This window comes from Sitophilus oryzae, unplaced genomic scaffold (genome assembly GCF_002938485.1).
Source record: "Sitophilus oryzae breed Bouriz unplaced genomic scaffold, Soryzae_2.0 scaffold_168_pilon_pilon, whole genome shotgun sequence".
Lineage (NCBI taxonomy): Eukaryota > Metazoa > Arthropoda > Insecta > Coleoptera > Curculionidae > Sitophilus > Sitophilus oryzae.
This window is the reverse complement of record NW_022146379.1, coordinates 458952-480047: the sequence shown is the minus strand read 5'-3', so window position 1 is coordinate 480047 and position 21096 is coordinate 458952. Positions and strand designations below refer to the sequence as shown.

Sequence of the window (21096 nt, the reverse complement as noted above, 5' to 3'; positions counted from 1 at the left end):
TTATATCAAAAAAGTTGTAAATGTATATTTTTTTACTCAGCAGTTTTATACAGATATGGACGAAAAGTTATTAGTCTTCAAACCAGTTAAAACATATGTAGGTGGCGCCTTCTAAAAGTAGGAGTCATATTCGTATGAAAATCAAATTTCTCAAGTCAAAAAACTCCCAGACACCAATTTTCATCCAAATATTGACGTTACTTCACAAATTATTTGGAAAAAATCGGAATAAAAATGAAACTTCTACACCCTGTATCTCCGAAACTAAGTATTTGAGGACGTACATTTATACGAACTTTTTTACTTATTTTTATCTGCAGATTATGCTCCCAAAGTTTCCGGAATACAGTTCGGACCACCCTGTATAAAGTGAGTCAAAACTAGATGAATGCATGCTTGTCCACTTTATCAAATGGGAATAGTTTTTATCCAACTACATATCGTCAGCTTTATGACGAAAAGGCGTATCTCGATTTTTGCTACTTTTCTGGAGAGCAATTTAAATAAAATCACTTACTTTATTCAGCCTAATGTAAAGTTTTTATATTTTTAATAGTTTTTTTTTGTATTAACACTTAAAAGGAGACAATGAGGTAACGTTCTAAAAATAAATTGAGCGTAAATTCTAATTAATAATTAATTTTTAGTTGTTTACTTATAAATAGGCCTTTTTGTTTTAACATAATAAATTTATTTCCAACCGAATAGTACGCATACGCCTATTAAACATAAATTCAAAAATTATGGTGTGTTAATATGAAAAAAAATAAAATATTCACTTTACATACATACAAGAACAAATCTAGAAATCATAAAAAAATCAGATACAATTTTTTAAACACATTATTTATTCCAGCTAAAAAAAAATTTAGATGAGTTCAACTACGGTAGCGAGCATAGTTTTACGTACCGGTTTTGCTAGTGGGGTCATAATTGAGGATATTTCGGATATAACGAAATTTTTTGTAGGTACATAATTATAATTTTAGAAGATGTTCATAAAATATTTAATCACTAGTTGATTAAAAAAATTATACCATTAATATTGCAAATTATATTTTATCCTCTCATAGTACATGCATATTAATTTTTTTTAACGAGCACTTTGTTTACTCACTTGTTACGTCGAACAGCTTGAATCCATTTTTGTTTTTGTTCATATCAGTGTGAGAAACTATTAAGCTATATAATGTTGTTTCGGGAGAGTTGAATATCCGGGCAAGTTGTGTTATTGAATGTTATTGCACGCAACAACGTTCTAATTACGCTTTCCTTTAACAACGTTAACATTTTTTCGGTAATTTGATTAACATTTCAAACTGTCACGACACAACACGACGCCTAGTTTGGGTTCTTTTTCAGTTATTTTTTACTACCCGAAACAGCGTTCATTAATAGAGTAACTAGAAATTTATCCTGGGGTGGGCCTGGGGGGCCCTGTGGCTGAGCCCAGAGGGGGTTTAGGGCTTTTGTTTTTCTTAAAAATGAAAAATTATTCTAAAAACCACATTTTTTGAATAAAACGTTTACATGAATTTCTCTATAAATAAATTTCATAGACTTGGTTATCAAACCCTGTTCCCGTAGATTACTTAGATACCTACAAATTTTCTAAAAAATAAAAATTAACACATTTTTTGAACACAACAAAATAATGTTAACTAAACAAAACTAGAAAACTTCATTTTTACTGGATCACAAGTAAATTAAAATTGATACGTAGCCAAGAGTCATAATTCAGGATTTCTCTGGGGGGTGCCCAGCAGTACCTGGGGGGTGACCGGCACCTTCGGGCACCCCTGTAGTTACGTCAATTACAGCGTTACATCACAGTAACCTTGTACCTTAGTATTTTATTGTTTCAATAACTGCACTAACAAAAAAATAAAATACTTAAATATTATGACAAAGCCAAGATTTCAATATTATTTTAATGCGCACAACATGACCTGTAACCGGTACGGCGTGAAATACATGCGAACATTTCTGATTTCTGCCGTATACAGCGCTGCGGCCGGAATTTTTTGAAATCCACTGAAATGCACTAAGCCTAACATTTATATATTGGTATTTCTAATTTTTTTCAAACCGTATTTTGTAACATTGTAAACCTAAATGGAGGTAAATTTTATTAGCATTTTAGCAAACAATAAACTAGAAACACTTACCTGTCTCCGATTAGACTAGATTTCGCCGATTATTAGGTCAGAGGTAAAGGTTATCCAAGCATGGTAAGTACACAAATCGCAAACCTTGCAGATTACATTCAGCTTAAGCTTGATGTCGTGATAGCGATAGGCTATTACATAGGATCACTAGCGAAATTGGTATCAGCAACGGTTCATGTGTATACATAAGTGCACGAACGGTATTATTACTAAAATACGAGGGCATATCGAATATTATTATATTGGAAAAATAAATTTCTTGCAGTTTTTAGGTATATAATAAAATTATATAAGAGTTTCTTGCCTTGAACTGCTAATATAGAAATTAATTCCACGCTGTGTTCGTTATAATGTGGATCAACCTGCTCTCACTACCGGTTTCGGGGCCCTACCCCATCATCAGGTGAGCTTGGGTATTTCCACAAAACGACGAGCACAGCGCAAAATAATGTCATAATGTCCACATTATGGTGTTCACAATTCAAGGCAAGAAACTCTTATATAATTTTATTATATACCTAAAAACTGCAAGAAATTTATTTTTCCATTATATATTTTGGGCTAGCCAAAAAAAGCCTTTATTTACTATCGATAGTTGTGTCTCGGTGGTACGAAAGTACTACCATTGCACGCAGGCCGCTATCTCGCGATGCGGGACTTAATATCTTACCGCTACTTTACGACAAGTCGTATTTATATATTTTGCGCTGTGCTCGTCGTTTTGTGGAAATACCCAAGCTCACCTGATGATGGGGTAGGGCCCCGAAATCGGTAGTGAGAGCAGGTTGATCCACATTATAACGAACACAGCGTGGAATTAATTTCTATATTAGCAGTTCAAGGCAAGAAACTCTTATATAATTTTATTATATACCTAAAAACTGCAAGAAATTTATTTTTCCATTATATATTTTGGGCTAGCCAAAAAAAGCCTTTATTTACTATCGATAGTTGTGTCTCGGTGGTACGAAAGTACTACCATTGCACGCAGGCCGCTATCTCGCGATGCGGGACTTAATATCTTACCGCTACTTTACGACAAGTCGTATTTATATTTTGCGCTGTGCTCGTCGTTTTGTGGAAATACCCAAGCTCACCTGATGATGGGGTAGGGCCCCGAAACCGGTAGTGAGAGCAGGTTGATCCACATTATAACGAACACAGCGTGGAATTAATTTCTATATTAGCAGTTCAAGGCAAGAAACTCTTATATAATTTTATTATATACCTAAAAACTGCAAGAAATTTATTTTTCCATTATATATTTTGGGCTAGCCAAAAAAAGCCTTTATTTACTATCGATAGTTGTGTCTCGGTGGTACGAAAGTACTACCATTGCACGCAGGCCGCTAACTCGCGATGCGGGACTTAATATCTTACCGCTACTTTACGACAAGTCGTATTTATATATTTTGCGCTGTGCTCGTCGTTTTGTGGAAATACCCAAGCTCACCTGATGATGGGGTAGGGCCCCGAAACCGGTAGTGAGAGCAGGTTGATCCACATTATAACGAACACAGCGTGGAATTAATTTCTATATTAGCAGTTCAAGGCAAGAAACTCTTATATAATTTTATTATATACCTAAAAACTGCAAGAAATTTATTTTTCCATTATATATTTTGGGCTAGCCAAAAAAAGCCTTTATTTACTATCGATAGTTGTGTCTCGGTGGTACGAAAGTACTACCATTGCACGCAGGCCGCTATCTCGCGATGCGGGACTTAATATCTTACCGCTACTTTACGACAAGTCGTATTTATATATTTTGCGCTGTGCTCGTCGTTTTGTGGAAATACCCAAGCTCACCTGATGATGGGGTAGGGCCCCGAAACCGGTAGTGAGAGCAGGTTGATCCACATTATGATGAACACAACGTGGAATTAATTTCTATATTAGCAGTTCAAGGCAAGAAACTCTTATATAATTTTATTATATTATTATATTTTATATATGTTTTTATAGAAAATTGTTTATTTACGTTAGCTATGAGATTTACCACGCGTGTAATAGTAAAAACTACTTCAAGTTGGTTTGTAAAAAGTTACCAATGACACTCCGTATATAATTTAACTTAAGATAAAATGACAGCTATCTGCATTACTAGAGCAACTCTTGGTCTGTTTTATAGTTATATATTCTCAAATTAACAATATTGAAATGAAGATGCGAATACAGGAACTATGGTATGAGTTATAATATAGAAAATATGGATGTGTTATGTATGTATATTTGAACAAATTAATAAATATCTATACTCTGTTTTTTTTCTCAGGTAAGATTTCGACAGACGATGATAGAAAAAAGCAGATAACGTCCCATACCAATCTATTTATTTTACTAAAAAAAGTTTCTAATAATTTTTAAGTTAACTATGGATCGGTTTAAATATAAATCCGTCATGCGTCGTCTCTTGTTGTCTTTAACCAGTTTTATTGGTTTATTTAAAAAACTACATATCGTACTTCAATTTTATTGGTTTGACGGAACGATGAACGACAAACGGACGCCGATGCGTATGAACTCGCCTTTAGATTTTTGACGCTTGTGAAAGTCTTACCAAATTAGAGGTTATAATTTTGTGTGAACTTTTGTCAAATACCCTGCGTTTTGAGAGATGATGCATTTTGATTCGTGTTATTACGTGTGTTTTGTGTCTTTTGAAGTCAAGTGGAGGAAAAATCGAGCGCAAATTAACTGTAGACACAGAGCACAGTATATGGTTAATACTCGCTGCCCAGGCAGAACGTCTTATACACCAATAAAGTTACCATCAATAAAGTTCGTATACCATCTTGTCGTAGATAAGTGCATCTCGTATATGGTACAAGGACCATACTAAACACATACTAAAAACTGGAGTAGCTGTAAAATATCGACATCATACGATAGGTAAATAATGGATTTTAGTACTGCAGAAAAATAATGTCAAAAGGTAGGTACTGGTTTGAAAAAATTAAGATTAAAGTTAATTAATCAACCTTTAAGGTATAAAATTTGGTAAGTGTTATTATTAATAAAATAGTTTGTTTTATTTATGTAGTTTTATTCGTTCCTGCGGAATATTACAAATTTGTATTTGTACATATTATAAGTTATATTGATAAATATAATCATATATGCGGGAAGTTTCATGAAGCTTGAAAGTAAGAAATAGTTCTTTTTTATATTTTTTTGGTATGTGGTGTCTTGTTCTTGTTTGTTTTGTATTAACACATATCTACCGTTTTTTGTTAAATAAAATAACTCGATTAATTTTTTTCAGTTTTATACAGTTTTTTTCACAATATTTTGAAGTTTGTCAGTAAAATTTTAGATATATCAATTTTCTGCTATGCGTTCCAATTGTATCAACTTATTTCTTTGTAAAATAAAATAAACTAATTTGAAATTAAAACGACAGACACATCTATCACTGTCAAGGGTCTTGTCGTTGGACAGACTATATTAGAGATAATATTCAACGGTTTCTGTTACTGAATTCTACGTAAAATTAACTATCGGAACTTAGAGGTTAACTGCCAACTGTCTTTCCTTCTTTTTGCTCTTTCTCCAGTTCTTCAGGCTGTCTATTACCCACCGGTTTCCCTTCGAGAGCTATGCATGGTAGCCTGTTTTCTTCCATGCCTTTTACGGGTTAGTACCAAAGACATCTAAATGGGTAGACAGAACACTCCATTCATAAAACTCAATTTTTTAGAATCATACATGGTTTTACGCTTTTATGAGAGTTCAAAAGAGATGAGTAGGTACATAAATATGACAACACAGTTGAGTTTCATCTATCTTTCTGTCATTTGGTTCTATCAGTGGCGTGATGTTTTTTTATCAAAAATTGACGAATGAAAACAAATGGAAATGTCAGCGTAATTCGTACATATTTCGACAATTTCGTAGTAAAGATGAATCCACAGCGATGCCGCTAGTTGTCATTGTAATTTCCCTAATATAATTTAATTAGAAAACTAAAAATAATTTCAAAGGTATAATCCTAGCAGAATATATGTATATTAATTAAAGTTGTATACCTGTACAAATATTTAGTTTAACGTTTTTGTAGGCACCCAAAAAACATTAATAGCAATAATAACATTTGGAACTCGAACCGTATTCTGTCACATACGGCGTAAATCTGTCATCTTCGATTTTTGCGGAACACGGTTCGTGATAGTGATAAAATGTAAATTTAGATGTCTTAGGTTCGAACTATTGTCATTTTCTTTGTCTATCCTACATTGTTACGTCCAGTATTCCATATTGCAGTTTGATATCTGTTTTCATAATATGGTCTCTTCTAGTCTTCCATATTATGGTTCTTAGATTCTTCATTTCAGCTACCCTTAACATGTTTTTGGTATTGTTTGTTTCCTCTCGGATTTCTATACCATATGTCATTATTGGTTTGATGCAGGTCTTACAAATTCTAATTTTGCTGAGTCTTTGCATAAAGGGGTTTGTCCATACTATTTGTCTCAGGCATAGCCGTGGCTCTGTTTGTTTGGGTTTGGTTGGATTTGGTCAGATTCTTCCCTGGTTTATGGTAGTATGACGATGGTCTAGCGATTAACCTAGACAGACCAAATACATACATACATACATATACTTAGTGGCATTACTCGCTGATGAATATTTGACACGCATCAAGAAGATGGTTGCGCAAGACGTTTTCTTTCATGAGCTTCTCTGTGACTGAAAAGCCCGATACGCGATTTTATCTTTCTTCCACACTCCGGACATTCAAAAATCTCATTACTTTGTTGCCTCTTTACTTTTTGGTTGTCGCTGTTAACTGAGTTTACAATTCTTCTCCATTGTGTTCTATTGTGCGCTGCTTCTTCCCACTCATTCTGCATGTTTATCCCCTTTAAGTTTTCGTGGAAAATATCTTTGCACCTTTTGAGTTGTCCACCGGGTTTTCTCTTACCATCTGCCGTAAAGCAGAGATTTGGAAGGCGTTTTCTTGCATTTTGCATACGTGACCAGCCCATCTTAAGCGGGACTTTGTAATCATGACTTAACGCTCTCGCAGTTAGCTTTTTCAAGGACCGATACGTTTGAGACATGGTGGAACCATTTGATTCTAAAGAGTTGTCTAAGGTGTCTCTGTTGCAACTTGTTTAATGCGTTCATGTGTCGGCGGTACGGTACCCAGGTTTCGCTTCCATATAGCATGGTGGGGATTATTATTGCTCGGTACTCTGCAAGTTTCGTTTTTGTGCTGAAGTCATGATTGTAGAAAACTCTGTCTTTTAATTTCCAGAATGCTCTTGAGGCGCTGCTAATCCTGTGCTGAATTTTGGAGTCGATTGGCCTTTTCCGAAATCAACCTGCAGAGGCAATTGAATTCCGCTACATATTCCAATAGTTCTCCTATTTTTATAGCATTATTGTGATCTTCGGAAGGAGTGCACATGATTTTAGTTTTATCGATGTTCAGCTTAAGGCCCAAAGCTTCGTATGCCCAGGTATATGTGTACAACATTTCTTGTAATTGCTGTAACGTTTTTGCAACTAGAGCGCAGTCATCAGCGTATTGGAGCTCTGTGATGAATGTTGTACGTGTTTTTGCTCTGAGTCTTTTGATGTTGAACAGACCGCCGCGCCGTCGTATCCGTATCTAATTCCCAATCCTCTTTCCTGTAGTTTGCTGTCTACTATAATGGGGAGCGCTGCCATAAATATGTTGAATAGAAGAGGCGTTAAGAGACATCCCTGCCTAACTCCTGTATTTGTTAGGAAGGGATCACTCAGTGATCCATGATGTGACACTCTTGACTTGTTGTTTTTATGGAGGCTGAAATTGACACTGCAAGAAATTTGTTGGGTACTCCGAACTTTTTCATAATTGCCCAAAGTGCATCTCTGTTCACAGTGTCGAAGGCTTTTGTTTGGTCGATGAATGCAACATAAAGTTTACACTGCTGCTCTTTTACTTTTTCCTGTAGTTGGCGGACGGAAAATATGGATCGACGGTGCCGCTGTTGGTGCAGATACTCGTTTGCGACTCTGGGAGAATTTTTTCTATATGTGGGTGTAGGCGGTTTGACATAATTTTTGCAACAATTTTTCCTCCGATAACCAGTAGTGACAGACCAAATATTGTTATGTTTGGCAAACAAAAAAATAAAACTGTTGAAATATTAACCATAAAACTAGCAGGCCAAAAATTAGATTTAAAAAATTGCGTAAAAAATTTAGGTTCACAAATCGGCTGTCATCTTAGTTTTAAAAGTCACGTTTTTCAATTGAATGATTCAAAATGGAATATGTAGAATACAGGAAAATTGCAAGCATTAGTTAAAAAAATGGAATTTTTAGATTTTTTTTTTAAGTTAAAACATGCGGTGCCCTGTGGCGTAGAGGTACAGGCTCTAGTCTACCAATCTCAAGGTGTGGGTTCGATTCCCACACCCGGCATTTCATCAGCCGACTATTTTTATTAAAATAAAAATAGTTTGGGTACCTAGGTCGACTCAGCCTTAAATGAGTACTTGGGATTCACAATCCTGAGGTAATAATAGGCGGTTGAAGCGTAGTGCTAGCCACATTACCTTCCTTGTATACCGAACGGCTCTAGTATAGCAAGCTGTACCTTGCTACTCCCAAGGCGTTAAACGCTATATACGGGAGCTATTATTATTATTATATAGTTAAAACATAATTTTATGATAATATGGCAACATACAAGAAAGAAAACCCAGAAACGATCTAGTTCTAGTGGTTCTCAAAATTTAATCAAAAAATATATATTTTTTTAATTTCCAAAGTAAAATAACTCGGTCCTTTTGAACTTATATGAAAAACGGTAAAGAGAAAATATTATTATGTTTCTTTCTACCAGCTCTGAAAATATTTGCACTTATTGCATTTTATCGGGTCTTTGGAAAAAGTTAAACACATAGTTTTTTTTGGGAAGATAATCATGTTTAATTCTAGGCTAACTTGGTATCTCCGTCTATCCATGTAACTATGTATCTGGCAACTTTGTTTCTTCCCATTCGATTATTCATCGAGATCGAGGGCTCCTTTTCTATGATGATGTCCATTAGAGTTCCAAATCGTCCATTTTAAGAATCTAAAATGGCTTTAAAATTGCTTCATTTAGTTTCTAAATAATTCCAATTTAATTACCATAAATTCTAAACTTTGCATTAAGGTTTCTTTGAGCAACATCAAAGATAGAAGAAAGTTAAATTTACATAACGTAATTTTTTCACTCCATCAAATTAATTGCTTTTCTACGTAATTACGAAAAGCTATACAAGTTACTTTCCTTAACGATGTCCTTATTCGATTTTAAAAGTGACATAATTAGAAAAGAGAGTTTCTTTTTAGGCTGAAAGTATTCGATTTGGAAATTAATTTACTGCCCGTACGCATTAAATTGGAGAACTCCGATAAATACTTTTTAAAGAAGCTGAAGAAATTTAGTTTTAAAGAATTTATTAACATTTTTAGAGTAATTAAACAGTTTCTTGTCGTCAAAGTTTTAATTTGTATTCGGATGAAATAAAACAAAATAAACAAAAATAATTAAAAAGGAAAAAAAAGCTTTGACGTAACAAGTTATACAGTTTCTCGAATACAATTGAATTTTCGAGTTTTAAACAATTTATTGAAATTTTTGGAATAAAGAGCAACTGAATATTTTTGTATTTTGAAGTTTTAATTTGTATTTGCGTGAAAAATAAAATAAAATACTTCAAAATAAAACACGGTCTGCAACGTTTTGGTTTGGGTCCCGATTTTCGTGTGTATGGAGTTTCTGATTAATAAGTAGAGATGCAAAGATGTGGTTTTCACCTCACATTGCTAATTTTTTATGAAATTAAAGGTGCTACACACAGATTTTGGTTGACACATTGATTGGTTTCTAAAATACCGGGCGAATTTGAAAATGCTTGCGCAAAAAATGTATTTTTTGTAAGTTGCGACGACCTTTTTTATTACAGTTGGGGGTTGGAACTTTTGGTGTTACACAGCAAAATAAAACACTAAATCACCACAATACACCAAAACACTTTTACTTTTACACTGGACGCGCGTTTCGCTAACCATGTTAGCATCATCAGCAGATGATTAAAACTAAACTATAATCTACAATTTGAGCGTTTAATACACGCTCAGTGGACACCGAGTAGGCGTGGCAAGATCTAGCCAACCGAGCCGTTGTCTCTGTTCATACTATCTTTACATTTATTAATTCTGATGCTTTCATATGCATCTAATTGCCTGTAATTTAAGACTTGTTTAATTAATTTTAAATTATTAAGATCTATACAATGTTCTTTATCAACAATATGTTCAGCAACGCAAGATTTATCCGGTCTACCATATCTTATATGAGCTAAATGTTTTTTTAAATCTAGTTAATATTGATCTTCTAGTTTGCCCAACATATTTCTGATTACAATCTTTACAAGAAATTTCATAAATACTCCACCTTTCGAGTGGAGGTGTTTTATCCTTTGGATTACCTGATAATAATTGTTTTAATTTCTTATTAGCACTATACGCGAGTTAATAATTGATATTCTTAAAAATTACTTTTTTTAGACCACGGGATAACTCTCTATCAAACGGTATTGAAAAATATTTTGACGCATCTTTCTCCACTTGAAAAGTCGAATTTTCATAAATCATTAACCTATACTTACGTTTTTAATTATTTTATCAACTAGTGAAGGAATATCCATTACACTCAGCTACATTCCTAATGTAATGTCTTTCTATTTCATATTTTTCGTTGGTAAGTGGAAAACTAAGTAATCTATGAACTAAGAAATTTAAACTAGCCATTTTATGTTCAACACTATGATATGATTCATTAGGAATATGTAGTAGTGGTATTTTTCCTGTAGATATCAAATTCTAGGCAATTATTAGTATTTCTAATAACTAATACATGTAGAAATGGTAATCTGTCGTTGTTCTCAATTTCATGTGTAAATTTAATTTTTTCCTTCCTTATATTTTGACTTAGGCAGTCCATGAAATAAACGATTCAGACCTAAAAAATTTTGCTTGATCTAATTAGAAAAGAATATTGCCTAATTTTTGCCTATATAATCAAAGTGCCCTTTATGGGAAATTTCTTTATTAACCATTTGTTGGTCAAATGTGCCACATCAAGGTATTTTGACCAAGACCATAAGCTTTTAAAAATGAAATAAAAAATCCATGTTTCGAGTTGATGATGGTACGAAACTTTTAAGTGATTTTATACGTCACTATAGGATGAAGCCAAAATAGTTTTTTTAGAGAATGCATTTTTACATATATGAGAATGCATTTTTACAAAATAAAATTGTAAAAAATTAAAATTTAAATCAAAAATTTGAGTTTTTCCTCCATAATTCTAGAAGTGACAAAGATAAACAAATAACCAAATAAATAAACCTAACCTAACTACTTAACGGATTATCATTACGCTCATCGAATGCAGCTTTTCATTAATTTGAGCCACTCTGTATTTATCACCGTTTCCAGGATCGCAAAGGGGAGAGTCGAATTTGAATCAACCATACAGAGTGATTCAAATTATCATTTGAATAAAGAACAAACAATTTGAATAATTCATATTGTTATTTATCAGAATATCAATCTCTTACACCTATTTGCTTTATATAATTTTAAAATATAATTTATTTGAATTATAAATCATTTTATTATTCACAAACATAAATATTGTTTTTATATTTTGTATAGCTTATATACGACTTTAAAAAGAGCTTTTGTCTGAGCCCTCCATTATCAAAATAAAATACAAATAGAACAACTTTCATGTCTAACTATACAAATACAATCACATAATAAGCTTTCTAAGTCAATAGTCTGAATTTTTAGAAAAATACCAAATAAATTCTTTTTCAATAAGGTTTTCCAGTTGGAGGCTAACAAAAATACTTTGTGGTTTTGCTTAGAATGGGATATTATTTTTAAGTACAGAAAACGTTTAACCGCTGTGTCAACAAATATATAACAAAAGTATATTTTCAGCGAAAAGTTGATATAATAGAGACTTAATATTATTAATACTTAATAGGAAGATATGCTTTTATTCGGAATTTTTATGTAACAGGTTCTAAAATATATTTGGGGAATGACAATCAAAAAATAGACGTAATTTACTGAAAATTGGCATAAAACATAAAAGTTCCCCCCCCCCCCGTTCCCTGACATAAAAATCTATTTCCCAAAAAAAAATTTTTTCTAGATTTTAACTACTTGATTAGATTTAACTACACTTATTAAAAATTAATTTTTTTTTCACAAAAGTATTAATTTTTGCGACGCCATTGACAATACAAAAATGTCATTTTAACGCCTAGGCATAATAGTAAAGCACTTTTACGCCTAAGCACAACAATACGAACATATATTATAAAATTGACATAAAGTGTCAAATTCAACGAGCGTAACCCAGGAACGATAAACTAATAGGATTGCTCATCCTTATAAGACGTACGTTCGCCTCTTCCCGCGCTTCAGCTGACAGTTGTGACGTCATTGTAGTCCTTGTCATGATAGTGTGTATTATTGGTTGTCTATGGTAATCTTATAATATAACAGCTGAGAAATTTTGAGTTAATTATGTTGTCGATTCTAAATGTGAGAAAGGTGTTTTTTAAGTTTTTAGAGCTATAGAGTGTATAACACAACCTCGCTAAAACCATACCAAACATAATATATGAAGCGAGATAATATATGAAGGCCGTGGTATCCGACAAGGTGACTCTCTGAGCCCTCTTCTTTTCAACATCATTATGGACGAAATAATAGGAAATGTACGTTTACTGAAGGGATACAGTATGTGCGACCATGAAATTACTATTCTGTGCTATGCCGACGACGCCGTATTGGTAGCTTAAAATGAGGACGATCTACAGCGCTTATTACATCGATTTAACTGCACTGCCAAATCACTTAATATGATAATATCGACCCAGAAAACTAAATGCATGACGACATCAAAAGTACCACTAATATGCAAACTGGAAGTCAAGGGCAATATTATCCAGCAAGAGATGAAGTTTAAGTATCTAGGCATAGAAATCTCAGGATATGGTGATGTAGAAGCGGAGGTGCGAGAAAAGACAACGAAGGCAACCAGAATAGCAGGATGCCTGAATGACACTATATGGCGAAATAAAAATATTGAGGTGAAAACTAAAGCGAGAATTTACAAGGCAACGGTACGACCAATAATGACATACACTGCAGAAACTCGACCTTATACAGCGAAAACTAAACAACTACTAGAGAGAACCGAAATGAGAGTACTAAGCAGAATAGCTGGAAAGACTCTTCTGGACAGTGAGAGAAATGAAAGCATAAGAAGAGCATGCAAGGTGGAAAATGCAAATGAGTGGGGTACTCAGAAGAAAGGAAGAATGGAACGAGCATATCAGCAGAATGGACAACAGAAGGATAGTGATAATTGCACTGACAAATCACCGCTAGGTCGCAGAAGTTTAGTACGTCCACGGTAACGATGGAGCGACTTGTCAGTCTAACCGGTAGAGATGACGAAACCAAACAGGCGATTCGCCTAGTATGAAGAAGGGAGAACAAGAGTGTATAAATAGGCTCATTTTGTGTTGTGGATTGTGACTAAGTACCTAGGATATTGTTTATTAATTATTTTAAAGCAAAATATGAAAGTACTCTAAAAAGAATGCTTGCAAAAGGTGATGCTGGGAATGGCTATTCTTAAAAATGCTTTATCCGAGTATTTAATACAATTTTTACAGTTAATTTTCTATACTGCATACATATAAAGTGTTTAAATAAATAAACTAAATAATAAATATTATGCATACGGCAACCAATAATACACAGACTGTCATGACTACAATGACGTCACAAAGCGAGGAGTTTTCGCATTCACCAGGCAGACACTTTCGGCTGAATGAGAATATTAGGTTAACTGTTCTTGAGCGTAACCATAGTTTCTTGATATATAATTAGAATTATTAGAATTACATACAAAGTATTGCTTTTAAATATTTTTGTCCGTGCACGACCACTTAATAATAAATCAATATTCTACTAAAATAGCTGAAGGAATATGGTACCCATATTTGTAATAGAGTGAAATATAACAGCTGATAAGAGTGAATTATGATAAATCACACTTTGCATTTACTTTACATTTGTTGCTATGCCAATGTGACACTCACAACTTCCCGATGAGCGGCGTGGATGATTTGACGTTTTTCTTTTCTTTTCTTTTTATTAATTTTGACGTTTAAAATTGTCAAATGTTAAGTAGGTAGTGATTATTAAGTGGCATATCAAGAACTCGTTTAAAATCAAAAAATGAATTATGAGAGTGATAATGAGCCCTGTACACCACCAGAGATAGCAGAGGTTTCCAAATTAACAAGTCCTGGATTGCTACCACAAAAGTCTAAGGATCATTACATGTCTGCCTATAAAAACTTTCTAGACTGGAGGATTGCTAAAGGCATAAATTCGTTTTCCGAATCCGTGTTATTAGTATATTTAGTTGCCATTGTAACGAAACAAAAATCAATCCCCTGATTGACTAAAGAATGTTGGTATGATATTTTCATGCAAAGAACTTGGAATAATATCAATGAAATTCAAATACATATATAACTTTAAATAAAACACAAATTACCAACTTTAGTTACACAAAACAACAAAAAGTCAGATGCTGGTAACTCTAACTCGGCTCCTATGTGATATAGGGGATGAAACTCGGAATGTTGAGGGGGCTCGAGGGCCCAATCTTCTTTTGCTATTTTGACGACGTTTCGTGCACTATGCAACGCCATCATCAATGGTGAAAAAATCGTCCGATTTAAATGAAATTTGGTTTGTAGATAGATTGGACCAAGGTCAATTTGACGGTGCAAGATACCTGTCACTGTGACAGTTAGTTTTGACGTAAGAAACGTCAAAAGTTGATTAGTGAAATTAGGCGGGTTTCGTATGCATTTTTATCAGGGTGGGACTAGGAATTTAATATTGATGAAAAAAGTGTGGCGATTTCGGCATAATTGGGGACGGGCTACCGGATCTCCCTCTACTATTCGCTACTAGTATCCGCTTTCGACGAATCGGGTCTATATGGACCAAACTCATAAGAGTTTTTCAGACACGTGGATAGATATAACCGATTGGAGTCCTGAGACGGACCGACAATTTTAACACAAATTTTGTGAAAGCGAATCAAATTATTTATTAATTTTCAATTTATTATTTTTTCAAATAGGTCCTTGAAAACCTTCAATTTAACACTGTTAGTGAGAAGTTTCACTTCTAAAGGCGCATTCTCACGACTGGTGTACTTGACAAACATTTGTTTGGAATATACTTGCCATGTCGTGAGAACGGTTTCCTTGGTCACTCCTCGCGTCCCCACTCTCTGTCGGTAAACATAGCCCGAGTCAAACGATTAATCGTACACTTGCCAAGTGTACTTGGCCAGCCTTGCCGAGGCGCAAAAAAACGACTGCGTAAATAATTGTACTGTTATAGCGTATGTCCCGTTTATTTCTGGATCGTAGTGTTTTTCGAGTTAATTGCTGATAATTTAAAACGTTAAAACAATAATAGATTATATAATATCAAATTTACATTAATAACTTCAATATTGGCGACATACCTAAATCGTTCCCACAGCAATAAATGGAGTGGACAAATAAAGACTACACGGGAAAAATAGATATGTCAAATTATCATAGAAATTAAGATAATAATAGACTTAACGTCATTCGAGAAAAAAAAAGCAATAGTACGCTTAGCCCCAGAGATATTACAGGTTGGTATTTTGCCGTACAAGGGAATAACCAGAGTAGTCCACGCGTAAATGGCAAAAACCAGAGATGTCCTTACGCATTGGCAACAAGCATGCATCATGCAATTAGTATTATATGTTATAAATTTATGTATCTATTGTAATATAAATCTACTTAAATATTAATTTTTTTCCTACAACAAAATATAATAGTTTAGATTTAGGTTTTATATCACCTTTAATTGGACATCTTTGGTTTTTTCCCTGTTTTGTTTGGTTTGGTTTGGCATTTTGACATTTTTATTTCGGTATAAGGTAGAAAATGGAGATAATTCACAATACTAAAAAACTCCGAATTGGTAGTAGGTAATATATATTTTTCTAATTATTCAACCGAAAATAACATATTTCTTTAAAAACACTAAATTGCATTTTGTCCCCCTCACAAACAAAATTGACGTGTTTTTTGGATTTTTTGAAAAAAAAATATCCTGGCCGTTATGTCTTGCGGAACGGTTTCGATGGGCCACCCTGTATAGGTAAACTGTGGCCGATTTGCAAGGAGCATACATAAACTTTGTATACTTCCTGTTGGGAAATAGAAAGGAATCTGAGTAGATGTATTCGTTATCTATGAAACTTTTTACGCAGATTTGTATTATCATTAATGTATTCACTTTGTTTTGGTAAATAAATATAATAGGTATGGATTATGAGACTTTCTTTTATTTGTACATATGCCTAAGCTTATGTAATTTTGTGCATACTGATATTCATTCGTCCATTATACTATTTAAATTTATGTATGTGAGGGAGACGCTCACACGCGTGCAACGACGTTACAGTAAGAGACGCGTTAAAAAGAAAAAAGAATCACTAGCAACGACTATTTCGGGACGACCGGTATCCATCGATGCGACTATACTGTTTACTTGCCAAGGATTTAAACAATGTTTGTGCTGGCGTACTTCAATTTAATACTGTTGAAATGGACACGTCGTGTGAGCGCCACACTTGCCGATGTTGTTTACAAAGTGGGGACTGGTGGGGATACTTGCCAAGTACGCAAATATTGGCGTACTTGCCAAGTAGACCAGTCGTGAGAGTTCGTCTTAATATGCACACATAGCACACACCATTTTTTTAATAAAATATCTCTTTGTTGCAGGTAATAGTCTATCCAACAATCGAGAGTCTTCAGATATTCGGCGCAGCTTCTATACTGTCAGCAATATGGTTGATAGCTATGCTACTGGCCTCACCTCTATTCTTCATCCGACACCTAACACATCACGAACTGCCTATGACGGGAAACGTCATTTTTAGTCTGGACTTTTGCATAGAAAATTGGCCAGTGGACCACGGTCGCGCATACTACTCGATATTTTCGCTGATTTTCCAGTATACTTTACCAATTCTGATAGTTTCGGTAAGTATATACATTACCTATAAATATACAATTAATTCTCTTCCATATGTTTCTTTTTTCTGTTTAAAGAATTTGATAGGATATTAACTGCAAAAAAAAAATTGGTGGCCCTAGTCTTAAAAAGGGATAAAAATATTTGATTTCTTAGACCAGTATAACACTATCAAATTTCTTTGTCAAAGATTTTATTTTATCCAGGAATTTGTCAGTGTAATATGTGTGATTTTATAAAATATTGTATATTAACAATGTCAAATTTTTCATCAAATATTTTTTATAATAGTATATTACATACCGAGGAGGGAAGTGTTTCATTACTGTCGAGAGATTAACTAAATCTCGAGAGAATAATGAAAACTTTCCTCCGAGGTTTGTATACTATTTTATTTACAACCATATCATTAATTAAAAAATAGGGACAGTATTTTATTTTGAAAAAAATAAATAAATATGCGAAAATTTGTCGTTTTTTGTTTCTGTGCATTTTCATATCTATAGTTACCGGTACCAGTGATTGTTATGGCGCAAACCTTCAACAGCAAAACAAACAACTAAGTGACAGTTTTGAATTTATCGTTCGCTTTTTCGAATTTTTATAACATATAACATAGAAAGCCAGAATGTTGTTGGAAAGTTCGGATAATGAAGACTACTTTAATATTGGTACTCCACCAGAACTTACAGAAGCTGCAAAAAGAGCAGAAGCCAGTTTACTTCCAGAGAAAAGTAGGGGGCGATATGAAGTAGCACTGAAAGTATACGAAAAATGGTGTGCCAAAAGAAATTCTAAAAATATTGCTTCGGAATCAGTCTTGATGGCATATTTTAGCGACATGGCAAGGCAGAAAAAGCCATCTACTCTTTGGGCTACGTACAGCATGATACGGACAATGCTAGAATTAAGGAAAAGACTGACATATCAAAATATCACAAACTCGCCGCTCTTTTAAAACTCCAGAATGTAGGTTTTAAGCCAAAGAAGTCTAGCATTTTTACCAGGCAAAACTTGGAAGATTTTCTCACGAAAGCACCTCAAGAATTCCTTCCTATTAAAGTATGACTTTTTTTAAATGTTTTCTTTTTCTGTTTTTAAATATTTCTTTTCATTGTTTTAGGTTGCGCTTATAGTAGGTGTGTCTGGGGCATGTTGAAGTGATGAACTACTGAAGATGGAAACTACACATATTGATATTTTAGAAAGGCTCTGGTGCACAATAGGTCCCCACGCATTTAACACTTTTTTGGGATTTTTTTGCAAGATTATCTTAAACTGAATATTTTTAAGCATAAAAATTGTTTGATGAATGTGTTTTATCTTTAAAAAGCGGCAAAAAAACGTATTTTAGGTACAGGCGACGGACAGTAAATATGTTAAATTTTCTACACGGATTCAGTAAAAACATCACATATTAGTACTTTATTACCTTATATAGACGTGGAATGATCTAATTTAAGCACAAAAATGTAACGAATCTTCTTTGTAAGCATAAAAATTAAGAAAATATATTTATTTACATCAGCTCAAGCTAGCAATTTTATGACTTTTTCGATTGACAGTTAATCGATCATCGGTATGTCATCTATGGCCTTCGCATAGAATTTGCGACGTTGTCAATAAAATTACTTTATATGATTTTCTTCTGAAATAAAGTTGTTGTGGAGGGACTTAAAACGGTAAGTTATCACTTTAGTGCAACAAAAATTGAACTGTCTAGTAGCTTATTCGTTAGTGTGGATTATTTTAAAGCAATTTCTGAAATAAAATTTGCGGATTTTTCAGGTTCTACGAAAATATAAGTTTTTTTAATATATACTGTTTTTCGACGCGTAATCAATGAAGTTTTGTCATTAGGCTCAATTAGGTTAGCCTGGTTATTTGGAAGGTGGTAATGCATTGGTTAGCCTGGTTATTTGGAGGGTGTTAATGCAATGGTTAGCCTGGTTATTTGGAGGGTGGTAATGCATTGGTTAGCCTGGTTATTTGGAGGGTGTTAATGCATTGGTTAGCCTGGTTATTTGGGGGTGTTAATGCATTGGTTAGCCTGGTTATTTGGAGGGTGGTAATGCATTGGTTAGCATGGTTATTTGGAGGGTGTTAATGCATTGGTTAGCCTGGTTATTTGGGGGTGTTAATGCATTGGTTAGGTTAGGTTAGATAGGCTGGTTATTTGGAGGGTGGTAATGCATTGGTTAGCCTGATTATTTGGAGGGTGTTAATGCATTGGTTAGCCTGGTGATTTGGAGGGTGTTAATGCATTGGTTAGCCTGGTTATTTGGGGGTGTTAATGCATTGGTTAGGTTAGGTTAGATATTCTGGTTATTTGGAGGGTGGTAATGCATTGGTTATTTAAACAGTCTGGTTATTTGGAGGATGTTAATGCATTGGTTAGCCTGGTTATTTGGGGGTGTTAATGCATTGGTTAGGTTAGGTTGGTGGGGAGTGTTTGGAAGTACGCAGATCACATCGATTTCGGAATCTTACTGAACAAATCCGGGAAAAATATATTTTTAAACAATTGTGCTAAATACTGTGTAATGATTTTATTGTCAATTTATTTTTATAGTGTTTTTGTTTTGCCTCGTTTATTATATTTTTAATTTTTCGTGTTCTTAAAGTGCGTACTAAATGTAAAAAAAAATGAATATAAAGTAGAACGTTTTCGTCGATTTTACACAGGGTGAGTATGGCAACACTGTGCATAACCTTGTATTTTACTGTCTTTATGAAGGTTATAATAGGGAGTTTTCGCATTGAAATGTAGTGAAAATTTGGAATTTTCAATTATTTTTTTTCGTAGAAAAAGTGGTTCATCCAACAATTTTTTTCTTTTAAACCATTCCATTAACTATGGGATCCACATTAAAAATTAAAAAAACCACGATTTCGTGGGGACCTGTTCTGCACAAGACCCTTTTAGAAAACAAAATTTGCATAGAAATTCCCGATACAAAAACTTATAAGAGCAGAACATTTATGATAACTAACACAAGTTGGATAGAAATTGTGAAAGAATTTATACAGTTACGAAAAGTTATTGAAAATGAGAGATTTTTTGTTCAATATCGATTAGGAAAAGCTCGAAATCAACCCTTTGGATACAATTCTATATCGAAATTTCCGTACAAAATTGCTAGTTTTTTAAAACTTCCCAATGTGAAAACCTACTCAGGTCGTGCTCTTAGACGAACAGCGGCTACGTTGCTGGTAAATAGCGGAGCTGATATTTTACCGCTGAAGCGTCTAGGGGACTGGAAATCCAGTGCTGTGGCTGAGGGTTATGTGGATGCATCTGTAGCTAACCAAACTAAAACCGCAAATATGATATCTTCAACGACATCATTGCCATCGTCTTCCTGTGGCAATTCAAACTCTTTACCTTCTTTCGTTGACATTAAAAGACCTGGCTCAACTCAGGAGTTAAGCAGTTTGCAGCAGTGAAACCTGAATGAGTGAAACACATCATCAGGGCGGCCCCTTAACAATATCGATTAACGCGTACAATAAGTCAAATTTGACCATTAATTTCAAAAAACAAATGTATTAAAATCTTCAATTATTATTGTTAATCTTCTTGTTTATTTTTGTTGATGTTAGATAAGTCTTTAATAAAGATATTACAAGAATATTTTGCTTAATTAAATGAGGCGAGAAATAAGAAAACCGAGTGAGGGAAATGGAAGAGGGAAGAAATGTAGATCATAACTTTTTATAAGTCAGTAATGTCAGTATT

The 21096-nt window shown here is 33.9% G+C and overlaps 1 protein-coding gene across 1 annotated transcript in view; it reads left to right on the top strand.

The window, feature by feature from the left end:
• The window catches only part of LOC115880978 (neuropeptide F receptor), a 107353-nt gene that overhangs the window by 33669 nt on the left and 52588 nt on the right, over positions 1-21096 (top strand). The window contains exon 3 of the mRNA XM_030898323.1: positions 17105-17365. Coding sequence (XP_030754183.1) covers positions 17105-17365 — 261 coding nt within the window. The remainder of the gene's footprint in view (positions 1-17104; positions 17366-21096) is intronic.